Source organism: Malus sylvestris, chromosome 6 (assembly GCF_916048215.2).
Source record: "Malus sylvestris chromosome 6, drMalSylv7.2, whole genome shotgun sequence".
Lineage (NCBI taxonomy): Eukaryota > Viridiplantae > Streptophyta > Magnoliopsida > Rosales > Rosaceae > Malus > Malus sylvestris.
Genome location: NC_062265.1, coordinates 28,464,240 through 28,482,606, shown reverse-complemented (window position 1 = coordinate 28,482,606; position 18,367 = coordinate 28,464,240). Strand labels below are relative to the sequence as shown.

Below are 18,367 nucleotides of genomic sequence, written 5' to 3'. Positions count from 1 at the left end.
GGTCCAATCATTTTATATGATGAGGATCAAGAAACTGCAGGTTCTGATCTGATCAAGGAACTTTGGGTCTTATATATACTCATTGTAACAAAAGATAAGTACAATAAATAAATTAAAGCAATAGTCGGTAATTCCAGCCATAGTAAATAAATTGAACAATAAATAAATTAAAGCTTGTGACAAGGGCTTTAATTCAGCACCATTCACATAAATCAAAACTTAAAGCAGTAGGCGGTAAAACCGTCCATGATAAATAAATTGTTTTAAAGTAAATAGAACTTGTGACATGGGCTTTAAACCAACACCATGCACATAAATATCAAAGCTTTAAAGCAAAGGGTAATAATTCTACCCACTGTAAATAAATTGCTTTAAATAAATAGAACTTGTGAAAGTGTTTTAAGCCAACACCATTCACATAAATATATACATATTTTCTTCTTTCTTTTCAGATGGTGTAACACCATCCAAAAACCTTTACCTTTATTTTATTTTATTATTTTCTTATTCAATCACATGTTACAACATTCCAACAACTTTTGTTTTTATTTCTTTTATTTTACATGGTGCAACGCACCTTTCTAAATCATTGGCCCCATTTCCCCTTTTCTTTGTCTATCTCTACCAGTCTCGAAACCCAGTACCAGCTGGGTTGTTGTGGGGGTTACACAAAACCAATTCAATCCAAAAAGGCTACCAGAGACTGGCGTTGTTCTTGCATGGCCCAAAGAACATGGCATCGCAAAGCAAGAACCTCTCCATAGAGACATAGATGACAGTGAGGTTGACGAAGGCACAAGAGAGGGAGGCCTGTGTGGGGTCAGTTATGCCATCACCTTCTCAGACAACTGAGGATTCATGGAGGTCCTCGAGATCCATTGAGAACGACACGATCTGGGTTTCCAAGTCTAATGAGATTCTTTTGGATCTCTGGAAACTAGTTGTCAGGTACGAGTTTTCTTATCTCGTGACGACTTCAGGTCGTTGGAAATTTCAATTCGCACCGGAATTCGGTGGGGCGCTTCTGGCGCGGTGGGAGAAATGAAAAATGGACATACCTTTGCTTGTTTTGCTGCACCTTTGTTTGTCTGTAAGATCTCTCCATCTTTCTTGTCCACGAGAGAAAAATAGATTGCAGGTCTAGCAGGGATAAGGATTAGCACATCAATAGTTAGAGTGATAAAAGAAAAAGTGATAAAAGAAAGGTTGATGGATTTTTGTGACAAGATGATCTTCCCTGTTTGACATGTCTGGCTTGCCGTCTTTACTCTGTGAGATTTTAGCTGACCGAGGTGAGAGGTAGATAATGCTTCACCAGATTTATGATATTGTGCTTTCCACTGACATGAGAGCTTCTCGTGCTGATAACGTGTTGTGAAATCGACGGTGTGTGCAGTGGAATAAATAAGCAAGACACAAAATTTACAAGGTTCCTCTACAGTCAGTGTGACTGGAGTACGTCCTCGGGGCAGCAGTGGTGCTTCCATTATAATTTAGAATAATAGGAGTACAAAGATAACTCTCTCTATTATCTCCTCTCATCTTCCTCTATTCTCTCTCTTCCTCTTCCTTCTCTCTCTTCCTCTTCCTTCCTTCCTCTCTTTCTTTCCCGTGAACTCTCCTCACTTCATTCCTCTTCTTCCTTTATATAAACAAAAGAAAGCACTATTCACTTTACAAATTTTCCACAAATGAATAGTGAAAATACTGTGCATAAATAGTAACAAACTATTCATGTGGGCCATCCACATATTATCACAACAAAAACTTTTTAATTCAGCTGTAAGAAACAGCACACATGTTTAAATTTGAATAGAAGAATCACCTGCCGACCTGATAATACCGTACCATCTAATAATTTTTCAGATAAAACTATAATAAACTAAAACATCGCCCACAAAATTTATATTTGAAAACTTGATAAAAACATTAAATATCGAAAATGAAAAATGGGTCATAATCATTGGTTTAGTTAGAATTGATCTCATCAGTGACAGATTCAGTTCCAAACCAATATTATTACATCAAAATACACGCAAGCAAATAATAATATAAGTTCATACTACACAAACATAATCTTGGGCATTATTCTCATCAGTGATAGATTCAGTTTCAAACCAATATTATTACATCAAAACACACGCAAGCAATCAATAATATAAGTTTTAGTTACACAAATAGAATCTTGGGCATTATTCAATTTCACAAAGGGCAAATAAGAAACCAAGATCGATCAATGTTTGCAACTTCACAACACACAAACAACGAACGAATTCTTCCTTGCAGGGCAAATGACTCAACACGTGTATAGCCAACTCTGTTACTATTACGAAAGTCGAGATTCACTGCAAAATCAACTGGCAGAAAGGAGAACTCACTGCAGTTTCACAAGTGCTTCTGAGGCTTGATTCTACAAAAAAGATATTACAAAACAAAAAAAAAACACATTTATCGAATAAAATCTCAATGCATGCATGTTTTATGTCTTTGCCAGACTTCTGTATAAGATTGGACAGGCAAATTGTAAGGGAAAATGATTTTTACACTCCGATGCACTACTTCCTCTTTTTCGTAGCCTAACAATTGAATAAATTAAAACACTAACAAACAAAAAAAAGAGGAGAGCATAAGAAAAAAAAATAGGAGTATAAAAATCCCATACCTTTTAACTTTCTAACATAATAGTTCAAATGATTACGTTGGGGAAATTTTTTTTTACAAATTTTTACAAAAACTTACTTTTACCATATTTTTCATACCACATTTGTACCACTTCTCTAATAAAAATGAGACCCACATATGTCAATGAGCCTTACCTTTATAAAAGAGAGGTTACAAATGTGATACAAAATATATAGTAAGTCTAGCATTAATTAAATTTTTATGCAAGGATAAAAGAGTGCGTACCTTCTACCAGAAAAGCTTTCATGACACCACCTATTTTGTCTCTCGTAATACATGTTGATTTCAGGAATGTGTTGTACCTTTGGATGATCCGTGCCTCCTTTTACGGACTCCATAAGTTGCATTGGAACAGAAATCAGAATCAAGCGTTCTACGTCAGCAAGGAACTCAATGCCCTGCGGCAATGTCTTTAACTCCGCGCAACGCCTAATCCGTAAGGCCTGGAGATTTGGCATCGCCCCTTTCTCTATAGCTATACTATTCAACAAGGGGAAGTCAAGTAATTCCAAACGCTTAAGCTTTATGAAGCCTCTGGAGAAACATAATTTTTCGCCAACATATGCATTATATAGCTCAAGCCTTTCAAGATTCGGCAATGCTTGAATGTGAGGTTGCACATCTTCTTCAAGTCTAGACCAATATAGAATCATACACGTCAGGTTTTGGAGTGAACCAAACCAAAGAGGTACCCTTTCTAGTTTTCCGGCCAAACAGACCTTTTGAAGGTATGGAGGAGGCAAACGTAGTGCATTAACTCGAAGAAACTCCTCTTCATCACTTGCCATTAAAATCAAAGAGTGAAGGAGCTCTAACTTTTGAAGGGAGTCACATAGGTCCATCTCGTCACTTGCTTTCACATTTGTAATCCCGAGGTTTGTAAGTTGGGTCATATTCCTGATGCCTTTAATAATCTTTCCTTCTGATTCAACACATCGCAAAAATTGCAGTTTCTGTAATTTACTTAGATCGGATGCTGGTTTTGTCCCATTGACATATATAAAGCTATAATGATCACCAGTGTAACGATGCATGATTAGATGGCGTAGGTTTACTAACTTGCAGATTGCTTTCGGAAGTGCCTTTATCTTACTGTCACGGATGTTCAAGGTTTGAAGGTTGCGAAGCCGTCCGATGGATTCTGGAAGCTCCTCAATTAAAGTTCCCTTCAAATTTAAATATCTTAAGTTGAACAAGTACACTAGTTCATCTGGAAATCTATCAATTGGGGCACCCTCCAGATCTAGAACTCTCAACAACTTGAATCCAGAAGGCAATTTCTTTAACGCGCCAAAGACAAGAAAGGAGCGAAGCTCTGACATACCTGTGCAAGAATTAATTTCTCTTTCAGTTGTTTGAATTGACAATCGCCGGATTTCAGCTTTATCAACTATTTCTCTGCCAACATACGTAGCACCAAACTTTTCCTTTTTTGATGTCGACAAAGCAAGCTCACGCACAAGATCATGCATTTTACATGCTCCTAGTCCTCTAGCTTCATTCTTTTCAACTTGTAGCATGCTACGAACAATAAGTTCCACAAGATAGCCCTCTGCAACTTCTTCTAGTGTGACCCCATCAATTGGTTCAACAAACCCTTCAGCTATCCACAACCTGATCAACCTGTTTCTTTTGATGAGATAATCTTCTGGGAAAAGGCCACAATATAGGAAACAGGGCTTCAACCGGTTGGGCAAATTGTTGAAACTAAGCAACAAGATGCTGCTCATTGGTTCTAGCATAGGATTGTTAGTCAAGTGCCAATTTAAGCTGTTATATACACTTCTCCATTCCGATGATGACCTCTTGGAAGACATTAGACCACCTAAAGTTACCACTGCCAGAGGTAGGCCTTCACACTTATCCACAAGTTTCCATGCTAAGGATTCAAGCTCTGGTGGACAAGATTTATTATCGTAAGTTGAGAATGCTTTCTTGCTAAAGAGCTCCCAAGCTTCATTGTTTCCCAAGGGTTCAATTTCAATAGGACGACTTTCAACTTCAAAAGAATAGGATGCTATGTCTTTCTTTCGAGTTGTAAGCATGATTCGACTTCCATGATGCCTATTAAGAAGTGGTATCTTTATTTCTTGCCAAAGTTTAATATCCCACACATCATCCAATACAACGAGGTACCTTTTAGACTTCAAGTATGCCGACAACATCTCTAACAATTCTTTGTAACTCATGGAATCCAATTGTGCTGTCACCTCTTCCTTTCTTCCTTGGTGGAATTGCTTGATCAGATTTTTGAATAAGTCTTCGATCACAAAAGTTTGAGAAACAGTGATCCATGCATAACAGTCAAAATGCCGCTTTACATTTTCGTTGTTGAAGATATTGGCAACTAGAGTTGTCTTGCCTGATCCTCCCATCCCGACCACAGACACAACCATTTCATTTTCCTCGCCATTCATCAACAATCCCATTAACGTTTGCTTCTTGTCTTCAATGCCGATTAATTCATCTTCCATAATATAAAGAGAAGACTCGGCTTTGTTCTTCACCCATCTGGGAACACTACCCGAACTTGTTCCTTCTATTGTAGAGACACCATATCTCTCATTCCTCTCTGGAATGGCTTTCATCTTTTTCGTGATTTTCTGTAATTTTTTGGCTATTCGATGCCTATACCAAAGATTCTTTGGAAAGTAAATGGTTCTGTGGAGCAATTTTGTAAATGGAGTGGCACTTTGCTTGTCATATATGTGATACAGGAACTCATCAATGACATTTTCAGCATCGCAGGTCAAATCTCTGACGCTTGTAACCCACGTTTTCTCTCCTTCTGTTTGTGGTTCCTTGCCTTCAGCATCTATTAAGAAAGATTTCATGCTTATAAGCTCCAGCTTAAGCTCATCAACTTCATCACGGACTGCCGTTATGGAAGATGCTTCGTTCTCAAGAATGGCCGCAATTTTCCCAATCAACAGTGATGCAGCTGACTCCATTTTGGCCTTCGATACTTGGTATGCAATCTATCTACAGAAAGGAAAAGTTTCAAAACAACGGGAAAAAAAAGAGAACGCAATGGATAAATTTTGGTATTTTACAAACTATGTGCTTAGTTTTCAAACGAAACCACAAGCCAAAAGAAATCAAGATCTAAATAAGGTACCCGAATTGTCTAGTAATCAAGAAACTTAAATCTGTTTTTAACTTTCATTCATTTTAACAAAGGAAGAGCCAAACTTAGTCCGAAAACTACTTTCTCGAGTCTTTTTTTCCAAGAACACAAACAACAACAACAACAACAACAAAGCCTTTTCCCACTAAGTGGGGTCGGCTATATGAATCCTAGAACGCCATTGCGCTCGGTTTTGTGTCATGTCCTCCGTTAGATCCCAGTACTCTAAGTCTTTTCTTAGAGTCTCTTCCAAAGTTTTCCTAGGTCTTCCTCTACCCCTTCGGCCCTGAACCTCTGTCCCGTAGTCACATCTTCGAACCGGAGCGTCATTCGGCCTTCTTTGCACATGTCCAAATCACCGGAGCCGATTTTCTCTCATCTTTCCTACAATTTCGGCTACTCCTACTTTACCTCGGATATCCTCATTCCCAATCTTATCCTTTCTCGTGTGCCCACACATCCCACGAAGCATCCTCATCTCCGCTACACCCATTTTGTGTACGTGTTGATGCTTCACCGCCCAACATTATGTGCCATACAACATCGCTGGCCTTATTGCCGTCCTATAAAATTTTCCCTTGAGCTTCAGTGGCCTACGACGGTCACACAACACGCCGGATGCATTCTTACACTTCATCCATCCAGCTCGTATTCTATGGTTGAGATCTCCATCTAATTCTCCGTTCTCTTGCAAGATAGATCCTAGGTAGCGAAAACGGTCGCTTTTTGTGATCTTCGCTAGATTGCTCCGGTCATTAGCGTGGATAAGTATATAAATGGATAGAGATAGGAAAGCAAACACAAGATGTACGTGGTTCACCCAGATTGGCTACGTCCACGGAATAGAAGAGTTCTCATTAATTGTGAAGGGTTTACACAAGTACATAGGTTCAAGCTCTCCTTTAGTGAGTACAAGTGAATGATTTAGTACAAATGACATTAGGAAATATTGTGGGAGAATGATCTCGTAATCATGAAACTTCTAAGTATCGGAGTGTGGTGTCGTCTTGACTTGCCTTATCTGTCTCATAGGTAGATGTGGCATCTTCTCTGGAAGTACTCTTCCTCCATCCAGGGGTGGTATCTTTAACTGGTGGAGATGCACAAGGTAATGTATCAATTTCACTTGAAGCTTACTTGTAGTTTCAGGCTTGGTCAAGCGCGATACAAACCATGTAGTAGGAGTCCCCCAAGTCGCCGAGCTAGGGGGTCTGCTGAAAGAGATGACAGACAAGGTAAGCAATCAGAGCTCCGACTGATTGTTCACCTTCTCCCCATCTTGCAGCAGCATGAAGGATAAAGAGAAGAAAAATGAGAAGAGATGATATGAGATACTTTTGCTTTTGAAGAAGTAACTTTCCACAGGCTTATTCTTGAACTGAGCTGGAGGGTTTTCTGGTTTCCTCCAGAGTATAAGGCCGACTGAAGAATTTGAGGGTCAAAACAAGTCCATCAAATCTAGAGTACGTTCCACCCTGCTGATATGGGATACTTTTGCTTTTGACAGAGTAATGGATGTATCGGCACGTGTGCTGTTACGCTTGTCTCCACATGCTTCCTTGTATCCTTCGCACTTGCCCTATCTGTTCCTCAAGCAGATGCGGAATCTTCCCTGGAAATATAAGATGTTGAAGATGAGTACTCGAGAGCAATGCTAGGTAAGTAATCAGGTAAGGGGTTCCAGGCAGTCAGTTCCTGGCTGGAAGCTTGATTCCAAGTGCTGACTGATTGCTCTCTTTCTCCTTGTCTTGCAGGTAAAAACAAGGCCAAAGGAAAAGACAGGGAAAAAGCATGATATGGGATACTCTTGCTTTTAACCCTGATGATATGAGATATTCTTGCTCTAGTATAGCTTGTTTGCAGAGGTATTATCGGGGGGAAGGAAAGCTGAATATTTCGAAAGGCTTCGTTGGGAGTGCCCTCTCAGATATGATGAAGGGTTGAGCATTTTTGCAGGTCTGCCTGTCTGTTGGGGATGGAGGTCGACATATATAGGAGTCTCCCTAAGAAGTAGTAATGCTATTCCTTTACCCTGCTTGGTCATAGCACGGTAGTGGGAGCTGCCAGTTTCACATGTTTTAACTCTGTCAGAGCACTTTGAAAAAGTGGTCTGTGCTATCTGGCTCTCGAGATTCGGAGAACGATGCCTTTTCGATTTTTGAGAAAGCAATCATGCTGGGGGTCTGGCTCTCGAGATTCGGAGAGCAGTGTCTCTTCGATTTTTGAGAAAGTAATCATGTTGGGAGTTTGGCTCTCGAGATTCGGAGGGCGGTGCCTCTTCGATTTTGGAGCAAGCAATCTGTTGGGAGTGTTGTCTCGAATGTGAGTAAAGGTTGGGCATGTTTGCTAGTCTACCTTGCCACGAAGCACAAAGGTTGACACACAGGGACTTTCCAATTATCCAGCAATGGTACTGTTCCTTTACCCTCTCTTCGATTTTGAGAAAGTAGTCATGTTGGGAGTCTGGCTCTCGAGATTCGGAGGACGGTGTCTCTTCGATTTTGGAGCAAGCAATCTTGTTGGGAGTGTTTTCTCGAATGTGAGTAAAGGTTGGGCATGTTTGCTAGTCTACCTTGCCACGAAGCACATAGGTTGACAAACAGGGACTTTCCAATTATCCAGCAGTGGTACTGTTCCTTTACCCTTGTGGGTAATAATATGGTAGCTAGACCTTCAAAATTTATGTGTCTAAACTTTGTTAGTGCTATTTCTTTGCTATTCTTTTACCTTTCTTGGTCAGAGCGATGTAGTGGGAGTTGCAAGCTTCACGTGCTCAACTTTGGCAGAGAACTTTGGCAAAGTTATCTGTGGTACCCATGAGCTATTGTTGCGTGTGGGAAGTGGGTGATTGAACAGTAAGATTCATGTGCTTTCTACTTCACCAGAAGTCTTCGACAGAATGCCCATAATTTCTGCAAAGCTGAGTGTGCGTGTGACAGGTGCTGACAAGGCTAGAAAAGTAGGTGCCTCTTCGATTTCTGAGATCGGCCCTCGTGGTCTCTAAGCAGCCCAGCTTTTGAGAAAAGCGAGCGCCTCTTCGATTGATTCGGAGAACGATGCCTCATCGATTTTTGAGAAAGCAATCATGCTGGGGGTCTGGCTCTCGAAGATTCGGGGAGCAGTGTCTCTTCGATTTTTGAGAAAGTAATCATGTTGGGAGTCTGGCTCTCGAGATTCGGAGGGCGGTGCCTCTTCGATTTTGGAGCAAGCAATCTTGTTGGGAGTATTTTCTCGAATGTGAGTAAAGGTTGGGCATGTTTGCTAGTCTACCTTGCCACGAAGCACAGAGGTTGACACACAGGGACTTTCCAATTATCCAGCAATGGTACTGTTCCTTTACCCTCTCTTCGATTTTTAAGAAAGAAGTCATGTTGGGAGTCTGGCTCTCGAGATTCGGAGGACGGTGCCTCTTCGATTTTGGAGCAAGCAATCTTATTGGGAGTGTTTTCTCGAATGTGAGTAAAGGTTGGGCATGTTTGCTAGTCTACCTTGCCACGAAGCACATAGGTTGACACACAGGGACTTTCCAATTATCCAGCAGTGGTACTATTCCTTTACCCTTGTGGGTAATAATATGGTAGCTAGACCTTCAAAATTTATGGGTCTAAACTTTGTTAGTGCTGTTTCTTTGCTATTCTTTTACCCTTCTTGGTCAGAGCGATGTAGTGGAAGCTGCAAGCTTCACGTGCTCAACTTTGGCAGAGAACTTTGGCAAAGTTATCTGTGGTACCCATGAGCTATTGTTGCGTGTGGGAAGTGGGTGATTGAACAGTAAGATTCATGTGTTTTCTACTTCCCCAGAAGTCTTCGACAGAATGCCCATAATTTCCGCAAAGCTGAGTGTGCGTGTGACAGGTGCTGACAAGGCTGGAAAAGTAGGTGCCTCTTCGATTTCTGAGATTGGCCCTCGTGGTCTCTGGGGAGCCCAGCTTTTGAGAAAGCGAGCGCCTCTTCGATTTCTGAGATCAGCCTTCGAGGTCTTTGAGCAGCCCAACTTTTGAGAAAGCAAACGCCTCTTCGATTTCTGAGATCAACCCTCGTGATCTCTAAGCAGCCCAACTTTTGAGAAAGCAAACGCCTCTTCGATTTCTGAGCAGGCGCCTCTTCGATTTCTGAAGCTCCGTCGAGTGCAGATTTTTATAGGGGCTGGCATTAAGTTCCAAAGCACACTTGAATCTCCACCAGTAGAAGCTTCATTCTTGCACTTCTAAGATCTTGATTTGTCCGACCTCTTCTCTCTTCAACACCTTTGAAAATGTCTGGCCCCTCCGACCGTCGTTTTGACTTGAACCTTGTTGAAGAGGCAGCCCCGCCTTCTCCAGACAACATATGGCGCCCATCCTTCGTCTCCCCTACTGGTCCTCTTACCGTTGGGGATTCCGTGATGAAGAATGATATGACCGCTGCGGTGGTGGCCAGGAACCTTCTCACTCCCAAAGATAACAGACTACTTTCCAAACGGTCTGATGAGTTAGCTGTTAAGGATTCGCTGGCTCTCAGTGTTCAATGTGCAGGTTCTGTGTCTAATATGGCCCAACGCCTATTTGCTCGAACCCGCCAAGTTGAATCATTGGCGGCTGAAGTGATGAGTCTCAAACAGGAGATTAGAGGGCTCAAGCATGAGAATAAACAGTTGCACCGGCTCGCACATGACTATGCTACAAACATGAAGAGGAAGCTTGACCAGATGAAGGAAACTGATGGTCAGGTTTTACTTGATCATCAGAGATTTGTGGGTTTGTTCCAAAGGCATTTATTGCCTTCGTCTTCTGGGGCTGTACCGCGTAATGAAGCTCCAAATGATCAACCTCTGATGCCTCCTCCTTCTAGGGTTCTGTCCAATACTGAGGCTCCAAATGATCCCCCTCCGGTGCCTTCTCTTTCTGGGGCTCTACGGACTGCTGAGACTTCTCCTAAGCAACCTTTGTGAAGGCTCCCTCTTGTGTGTTTATTTTGACTCATGTATATGTACATATTTGTAGCTTATCGGGGATATCAATAAATAAGCTTTCCTTCATTTCAACGTATTGTGTTAAATACACCAAAGCCTTCTTCGCTAAGTTCTTTGAATTTTCTTTTGTTGAAGCTTGTATGTTGAAGCTTTCTGAGTGGAGCATGTAGGTTGGGGTAGTGTTCCCTTAATTTTCCGAGTGAGGAAAACTTCTCGGTTGGAGACTTGGAAAATCCAAGTCACTGAGTGGGATCGGCTATATGAATCTTAGAACGCCATTGTGCTCGATCCTGTGTCATGTCCTTCGTTAGATCCAAGTACTCTAAGTCTTTTCTTAGAGTCTCTTCCAAAGTTTTCCTAGGTCTTCCTCTACCCCTTCGGCCTTGAACCTCTGTCCCATAGTCGCATCTTCTAATCGGAGCGTCAGTAGGCATTCTTTGCACATGTCCAAACCACCGTAACCGATTTTCTCTCATCTTTCCTTCAATTTCGGCTACTCCTACTTTACCCCGGATATCCTCATTCCTAATCTTATCCTTTCTCGTGTGCCCACACATCCAACGAAGCATCCTCATCTCCGCTACACCCATTTTGTGTACGTGTTGATGTTTCACCGCCCAACATTCTGTGCCATACAGCATCGCCGGCCTTATTGCCGTCCTATAAAATTTTCCCTTGAGCTTCAGTGGCATACGGCGGTCACATAACACGCCGGATGCACTCTTCCACTTCATCCATCCAGCTTGTATTCTATGGTTGAGATCTCCATCTAATTCTCCATTCTTTTGCAAGATAGATCCTAGGTAACGAAAACGGTCGCTCTTTGGTATTTCTTGATCTCCGATCCTCACCCCTAACTCGTTTTGGCCTCCATTTGCACTGAACTTGCACTCCATATATTCTGTCTTTGATCGGCTTAGGCGAAGACCTTTAGATTCCAACACTTCTCTCCAAAGGTTAAGCTTTGCATTTACCCCTTCCTGAGTTTCATCTATCAACACTATATCGTCTGCGAACAGCATACACCAAGGAATATCATCTTGAATATGTCCTGTTAACTCATCCATTACCAACGCAAAAAGGTAAGGACTTAAGGATGAGCCTTGATGTAATCCTACAGTTATGGGAAAGCTTTCGGTTTGTCCTTCATGAGTTCTTACGGCAGTCTTTGCTCCTTCATACATATCCTTTATAGCTTGGATATATGCTACTCGTACTCCTTTCTTCTCTAAAATCCTCCAAAGAATGTCTCTTGGGACCCTATCATACGCTTTTTCCAAATCTATAAAGACCATGTGTAAATCCTTTTTCTCATCTCTATATCTTTCCATCAATCTTCGTAAGAGATAGATTGCCTCCATGGTTGAGCGCCCTGGCATGAACCCGAATTGGTTGTCCGAAACCCGTGTCTCTTGCCTCAATCTATGCTCAATGACTCTCTCCCAGAGCTTCATTGTATGACTCATTAGCTTAATACCCCTATAGTTCATGCAATTTTGTACGTCGCCCTTATTCTTGTAGATAGGCACCAAAGTGCTCGTTCGCCACTCATTTGGCATCTTCTTCGTTTTCAAAATCCTATTGAAAAGGTCAGTGAGCCATGTTATACCTGTCTCTCCCAAAAGTTTCCACACTTCGATTGGTATATCGTCTGGGCCTATTGCTTTTTTATGCTTCATCTTCTTCAAAGCTACAACCACTTCTTCCTTCCGGATTCGACGATAAAAAGAGTAGTTTCTACACTCTTCTGAGTTACTCAACTCCCCTAAAGAAGCACTCATTTCATGTCCTTCATTGAAGAGATTATGAAAATAACCTCTCCATCTGTCTTTAACCGCGTTCTCTGTAGCAAGAACCTTTCCATCCTCATCCTTGATGCACCTCACTTGGTTTAGGTCCGTTGTCTTCTTTTCCCTTGCTCTAGATAGTTTATAGATTCAAGAACAAAAATCTGTGGTTGAAATGTTTCAAACTCATTCAATCTAATTCTTCCATCAAATGTCATGGTTCTCTGTCAGTATTAAGGATAACAAAAAGTTTCAATTCTTTGTAGGCGTCCAATATTTTGGGTATAGCGGATTGAACTCTACACAAAGGCCTCATAATTTTTTGCACGACCTGTTAATTAGACACAGAACGACATGAAAAATTACAAGTTTTGGGTCAACACATTAATTACTATTCTAAAAATCTCCATCTAGCGCTGCCTAGGAGTGGCCACCGACCCGATTAATCTCAAACATTTGAAAATTAAGAAAGGGTTCTTAGGCCTACGTAGCATAGGTGTTGCCTAGACTTGCCTAAGTCACAACTCTCACTTACACAGAAAATAGATAAATTTCATTTTGCATTTTATTTTTTCAACAAATTGTAATAGACTTTTTGAATACTAGCTTGGATGAGCACTCATTATGACACAACCCAACCCGAAATGTCCACCTAGACAACCGAATTGAGCTATGCTAGCCAATACCTGAGAGGTGACGAAGCCATAAAGTAATGGTGATGTGAAAAGTGTTGACTAATTTAAACCTAAAGTAACTAATTCTAGAGTACGCATGTAAACGAGGTTGAACCTCTTCACACAAGTGATGTCAGAGTATAAGTAAATTACAGTAAAAGATAAAGTAAGAACATTTATACCGAAAGGAGAAATCCTCCTACATGTCAGATCTTGCCAGCAATCCTCGTCGTCACAAAAGCTCTGCCACTAGATCCTAGATGGGCAAAAAACAAGGGTGAGTAGACCTATAAAATAAAGTTTTGAAAACCTTTTCGAAAATGTGTTTCCCAAAAATAATAATACTATGTAATACTATATAGCAGCCAGCAAATATCGTAAGTCGAAGAATATGGCATACGTATACTAGTATACAACAGTCATCTCAAAAGCATAAGTCACTGCTCATTAATGTATGTAGGCACACAAATTCATTGCAGAGGTATTCTGACAATGGAACAGGTTGGGTGTAGATATTACGTTCTAGTTCTATATCACGAAAGCTGGTGCTAAGCGCATCATATACGAGTCCAAAAATCTAACCTAGAGATAGGCTGACACCTAACTCTGGATTCAAAGCGAACGTAAATGGTGCAAGTGAAGATACATGTGAAGTTGGTCATTGGCCTAGAACAGTACAAATAACTAAAAGACACTGTGCAAACATGTAATAATGAGCATATTAGATACAAGGATGTCATGCCATATGTTTATACTTACAAATAGTAATATAAACTTGAAGTGTATGAAAAGAGTATTTGTAAAGCTAAACATGGCATGTCACATCAATTATGCATAAACAGTTATTGAGGAAAACTATATATATATATAAGGGTAATTCTAGAGAGACTAAACTTTTAAAACAAATTCTGTAAACGAAATGATTTGGTTTTTTATGATTGGATTATCACTTAAGTTTTGATTAACGTGTTTATTTCCTATTGGTGACACATCATTTGGTTTGGTTCGAGATTTGCAAATTCCCAAAAATCCTGAACTAAATCGAAAAAAATCCCGATCCCAAACCGAAATTACCGAAAAGTTTGTTAAAAATAAAATAAAAAATAAAAAAAGAGAGAGGATCCCCATTTAGCCAAAAAGGAGGATGCAGGCAGCCGTCCGTTCTTTCTTAATGAGATCGTGTGGCTGGGAGTTGACTACTTTTTCTCTTTTGTTTCCCCTTCTCCTTCCTAATTTGAATACAAACAAAGCTTCATGCCGGAGCACCACTTCTCCATCGCGACCACAGTTTCAGACTTCAGTAGACCCAATCATAAGCATAAAATATCAGAGATCATTTTGTTTTTTCTTTGCGAATTTGAAAGCTAGAAGCCAATTGGGGTCTGAATCTTAAAAAAAAAAAAAAATGGTGTCTGCATGTTTCAAAATTAGGGTATGAATATGGCCGAGTGTGGGATTGATCTGTACCTATATTTTGATCAAATGGAGACCCAAATCACAAAACCCATTTTTCAGAAAAGTAACTTGAAAAAAGTCCTAGAACCTGATTGTTAAAAGAAAAGGAGAGACTAAGATTTGGGATTTTTTTTTTTTTTTTTGCGAGTTTTAGTATGGGTCTCTGCATCATGAAAAAGATGGTGATTGAGTTTCTTATCTAAATAAAACCGGAGGGAAAAAAAAGTTCAGAAACTGAGATGTACAATTTGAACCAAGGAGTATTCACTGACTCCATGCTCCAAGAAAAGTATTACTTGAAAGTAAAAACCCAAATCCTTAAACCCATTCTCCAAATTGTCCAGAATCGTCGAAAGGAGGAGAGGATTGGGGTTTGACTGAACCTCTCTGGGTGGCTTGGCTACGCGTCTCCTTCTCGAGAGCCGGAGAAAGAAAAATAAAATGTAAAAGATTGCAACACGGCATGGTTGAGTCCCAGCCGCACGATCGATTAAAAGAGATCGGACGGCTGCCCGCATCCTCCAATTTTTTGGCTAAAGGGAATATATACATACACACATTTGTGGGATAGTTCAAGACACAAACATTTTGACAAACATTTTCACTCTTTGTAGCCTTTAGATCTTATAAGATTCAACAATCTTATACATGCCCTTTAAAAAATGGGGATTAGTTGTGGGATACATTCTACATCGAACTTTAACGATCCGAACTGTCTATTTTTATAATTCTTGATTCATAGATCATCGTTGCGAAAATTCAATTGAATTCGAAATCATTTGTTTATTTAAGTATCACGATTAAATTTCAATGTTTCTTAAAGAACAAAGTATTTCTCAATTTCTTTGTGAACACATAGAAAGGAGAGATAGCGAGAGTTGAGAAAGAGAGACATTGGGGGAGATAGAGAATTAAGGCAGAGGAGTGAGAATGAGAGAGTTTGAGTGTTTTAAAGAATGAGTGTGACATAACTGAAGGAAACGTGAGGGGAAGCTATATGGCGAAAAGGAGTGGTCACGTGGGGTGGGACCAATGATTTTTAAAAATGTTCAATAATTGGTTGTTGTGCACTAAGAAGAGTAGGATGACCATAATGTCCTTGAGGTTCATAGCTCCAAATTCTATGTTGTTTGCATCCACGCACTCGTAGTGATGAGCATTACGAGAGTATATGTGTGTGTATCTTTGGGTCAAACCCAAACAATAATTAATTAGACATCATGCTTAATTAATTAAATACTAACGGAGATGGGGCCCAGTTGCCCACTTACTTAACGAACCCAACAAATAGGCCTTCAATATCACAGTGTCCAACCTATTGTTGTCTTGATAAACAAGTTATGGATTTGTGAGGGTGCATAATTACTTTTTTGCCCCTTATTGGGAAATGTGTGTAAATCATTCGATTTACTCCTCGTTCGCGCTCACATGTTTATAAGGATAAGTACTACCTAGAAAGACATGAAAAAGGTACAGAGTGACAAGGACCCAAATGTCCACCTAGGATTTCCACTCACCCCGTCAGGGGCATTTTTGTAATTTTCTAATGTTAGAGAATAAAATACGATTAAATTTGGAATGGGATGTGACACATTATATGCTTGTTCTCATATTTTCAATATGTTCTAATACTTTATAATCTATATGGGCTTGTTTGGATGTGCTTTTAAAATACATTAGAAACAATTGCAAGTTGTGATGGAAGTGATGAAACAAAGACCAATACTTTTTGGCCCTTACGAATACTTTCTGACAAAGACCAATAATTTCAGCCCAAGACAAAAACTTTTGGACAAAGATGATAACGTGATGTACGTGGCAATTTGTAAACCAAGGAACGAATAAAATTAAAAATATAATAGAAAACTCTTATTTCAAATAACAAACACAAGGTTTTGAAAAATCACTCAAGCGCACTGTAATTTTAATTTACATTACAAAAGTTTATATACACTTCCGTCTCTGATTCAATTCAACACTTATCACGGGGGAGTTCCCAACTATTAAATTAATATTAGGTATATTAATTTCTTGCATAACCTATTAAATAGGCATGAGATCATGGGCAAAGCTACATAAGGGTCGCCCCTCCCCAAACCGAAAATCAAGCCTAGGATCAATGGTTCCGTCCCTTTGGTCCCATCTGATTTTTTGGTGTTCTGGGTTTCCTACTCCCAGGCTCTCCTTTTTTTTTTTTTTTTTCAAAATACCCAAGCTTTGTATTTTTCAGCTACTAAAAGGTAACTTTCTCTCTTACCCACCCCACCCCACATGCCGTTTCAAAGTTACCCACTTTGATTTGGTTTTTCAATTATTGTACCCAATCAGTTTGGGCCACATAGCTAGCTATTTAATATGCTGATTATATTGAGATTTGTTTTGTTTTTTAATTATTGTTTGAATAATTTGCCCACTTTTTCAATATTTTTTAACTTTTTTTACATTATTATTTATCTTCAAATTTACTATAAATTCATATGAACTTTAAAAAATATTTTGTAAAGTATTAAAAACTTGTAATCATTTAAATTTTTATCTCCTACTGTTAAATACAACAAAGTAAAATTTTTTTTTTATATTTTTATATATTATATGTTTTATAGTCAATGTTCTTAGATATTATATGTATATAATAAATAGACACTTATTTATACAATATATAATTAAAAAAATTCAAATTCGCCTAATCCTCCTAGGTCAGGTCATGTCCAATTCCTACTTTGAATATTTCAGTTAGTGCAAATTATCCTACAAATATTCGAGGTAGTTCACATATTCTTCATGTAAACACTAGACTTCGGCCTCGAATGGATGTCCACATTTTTTGGGGACCTTAAACCGTTTAACTTTTGCCCCTCCTCTTGACAATTTTTGGCTTCATCACTGCGTGAGGCGACACAATTCGTTAACGAATTAAGTCGTTATTGGGGTCATTTGTGAAGAATTTATTAGGATAACATATTTGACACAATATTATCTGTTAAAATGACGAATATAACAAAACAACGAATTAAGTCGTTATTGGGGTCATTTGTGAAGAATTTATTAGGATAACATATTTGACACAATATTATCTGTTAAAATGACGAATATGACAAAACAATGAAAACACGATAAATATAACTCGTTTGCTTGCTTAAATTATTAAAATAAAACACCAAATAATATTGACTAGACTTCCAACCAAATTCAACTTAATGGCGTATAAATCAATAACTTACCCCTTTTTTTATACAGGCAATGTTGTTGAAGAAGAAATCGAATTTGAAGTCTTGTGTTCGATGATGAATGCTCAGAATCTGAATTACATATATAATAAGAAAAAAAAGTGAAACAAAAGTCAGATGTAGCTCATAAGCCCCTATACTTTCTTCCAGAAAATTACTAGAAGGATATTTGATATGGTAGTAAGATTGCAGAATAACATACCCTGGGACATATGGAAGCTCACAAAAGAGTTGCAATTACATGCTTCAGTTGCTCCGACGTCGTTATTTTTGGGCTCCCTTGTCAACGAAAATAAAAATATCAAATATGAGACGAAGGGACTGGAGCTCACTCATAGAATATAACCATTCCTAACCCCACACGTCAATTTCATGAGCCTTTTATCTTTTCTCATTCGATCCGACAGAGAAACAAGTAAAATTAGAGAAAATCACTTTAGAATTAGAAACAATTGCACGTTAGG

At 39.4% G+C, this 18,367-nt stretch overlaps 2 protein-coding genes and 1 pseudogene across 4 annotated transcripts in view; 1 reads left to right on the top strand and 2 right to left on the bottom strand.

Annotated features, from left to right (window-relative positions):
- Positions 1–1,916, bottom strand: part of LOC126627252 (elongator complex protein 3-like) — a 110,982-nt pseudogene extending 109,066 nt beyond the window's left edge.
- The window catches only part of LOC126627278 (uncharacterized), a 21,098-nt gene extending 10,359 nt beyond the window's left edge, over positions 1–10,739 (top strand). The window contains exon 2 of the mRNA XM_050296749.1: positions 10,324–10,739. Within this exon, the coding sequence (XP_050152706.1) occupies positions 10,324–10,739 (416 nt within the window). The remainder of the gene's footprint in view (positions 1–10,323) is intronic.
- LOC126627244 (disease resistance protein RPM1-like) lies at positions 2,061–18,367 on the bottom strand. Of its 3 annotated transcripts, none has more exons than XM_050296711.1 (5): positions 18,106–18,367; positions 17,898–17,975; positions 13,404–13,477; positions 2,908–5,664; positions 2,061–2,410 (listed from the first exon to the last, which is right to left on the bottom strand). In XM_050296711.1, the coding sequence occupies exons 4-5, from the start codon at positions 5,631–5,633 to the stop codon at positions 2,386–2,388; spliced, it is 2,751 nt and encodes a 916-aa protein (XP_050152668.1). In that variant the 5' UTR covers positions 5,634–5,664; positions 13,404–13,477; positions 17,898–17,975; positions 18,106–18,367; the 3' UTR covers positions 2,061–2,385. The 3 variants fall into 3 exon arrangements, with proteins under 3 accessions (XP_050152668.1, XP_050152669.1, XP_050152670.1); XM_050296712.1 differs by having other exon boundaries at positions 2,908–5,660; XM_050296713.1 differs by having other exon boundaries at positions 13,425–13,477.

Bases quoted from the DNA above. Each gene is read 5' to 3' on its own strand.
- LOC126627244 (XM_050296711.1), bottom strand. From the start codon at position 5,633: ATGGAGTCAGCTGCATCACTGTTGATTGGGAAAATTGCGGCCATTCTT. The intron at 2,411-2,907 runs GTACGCACTCTT...TCTTTTTTGTAG, and splicing joins GAAAGCTTTTCTGGTAGAAG to AATCAAGCCTCAGAAGCACT.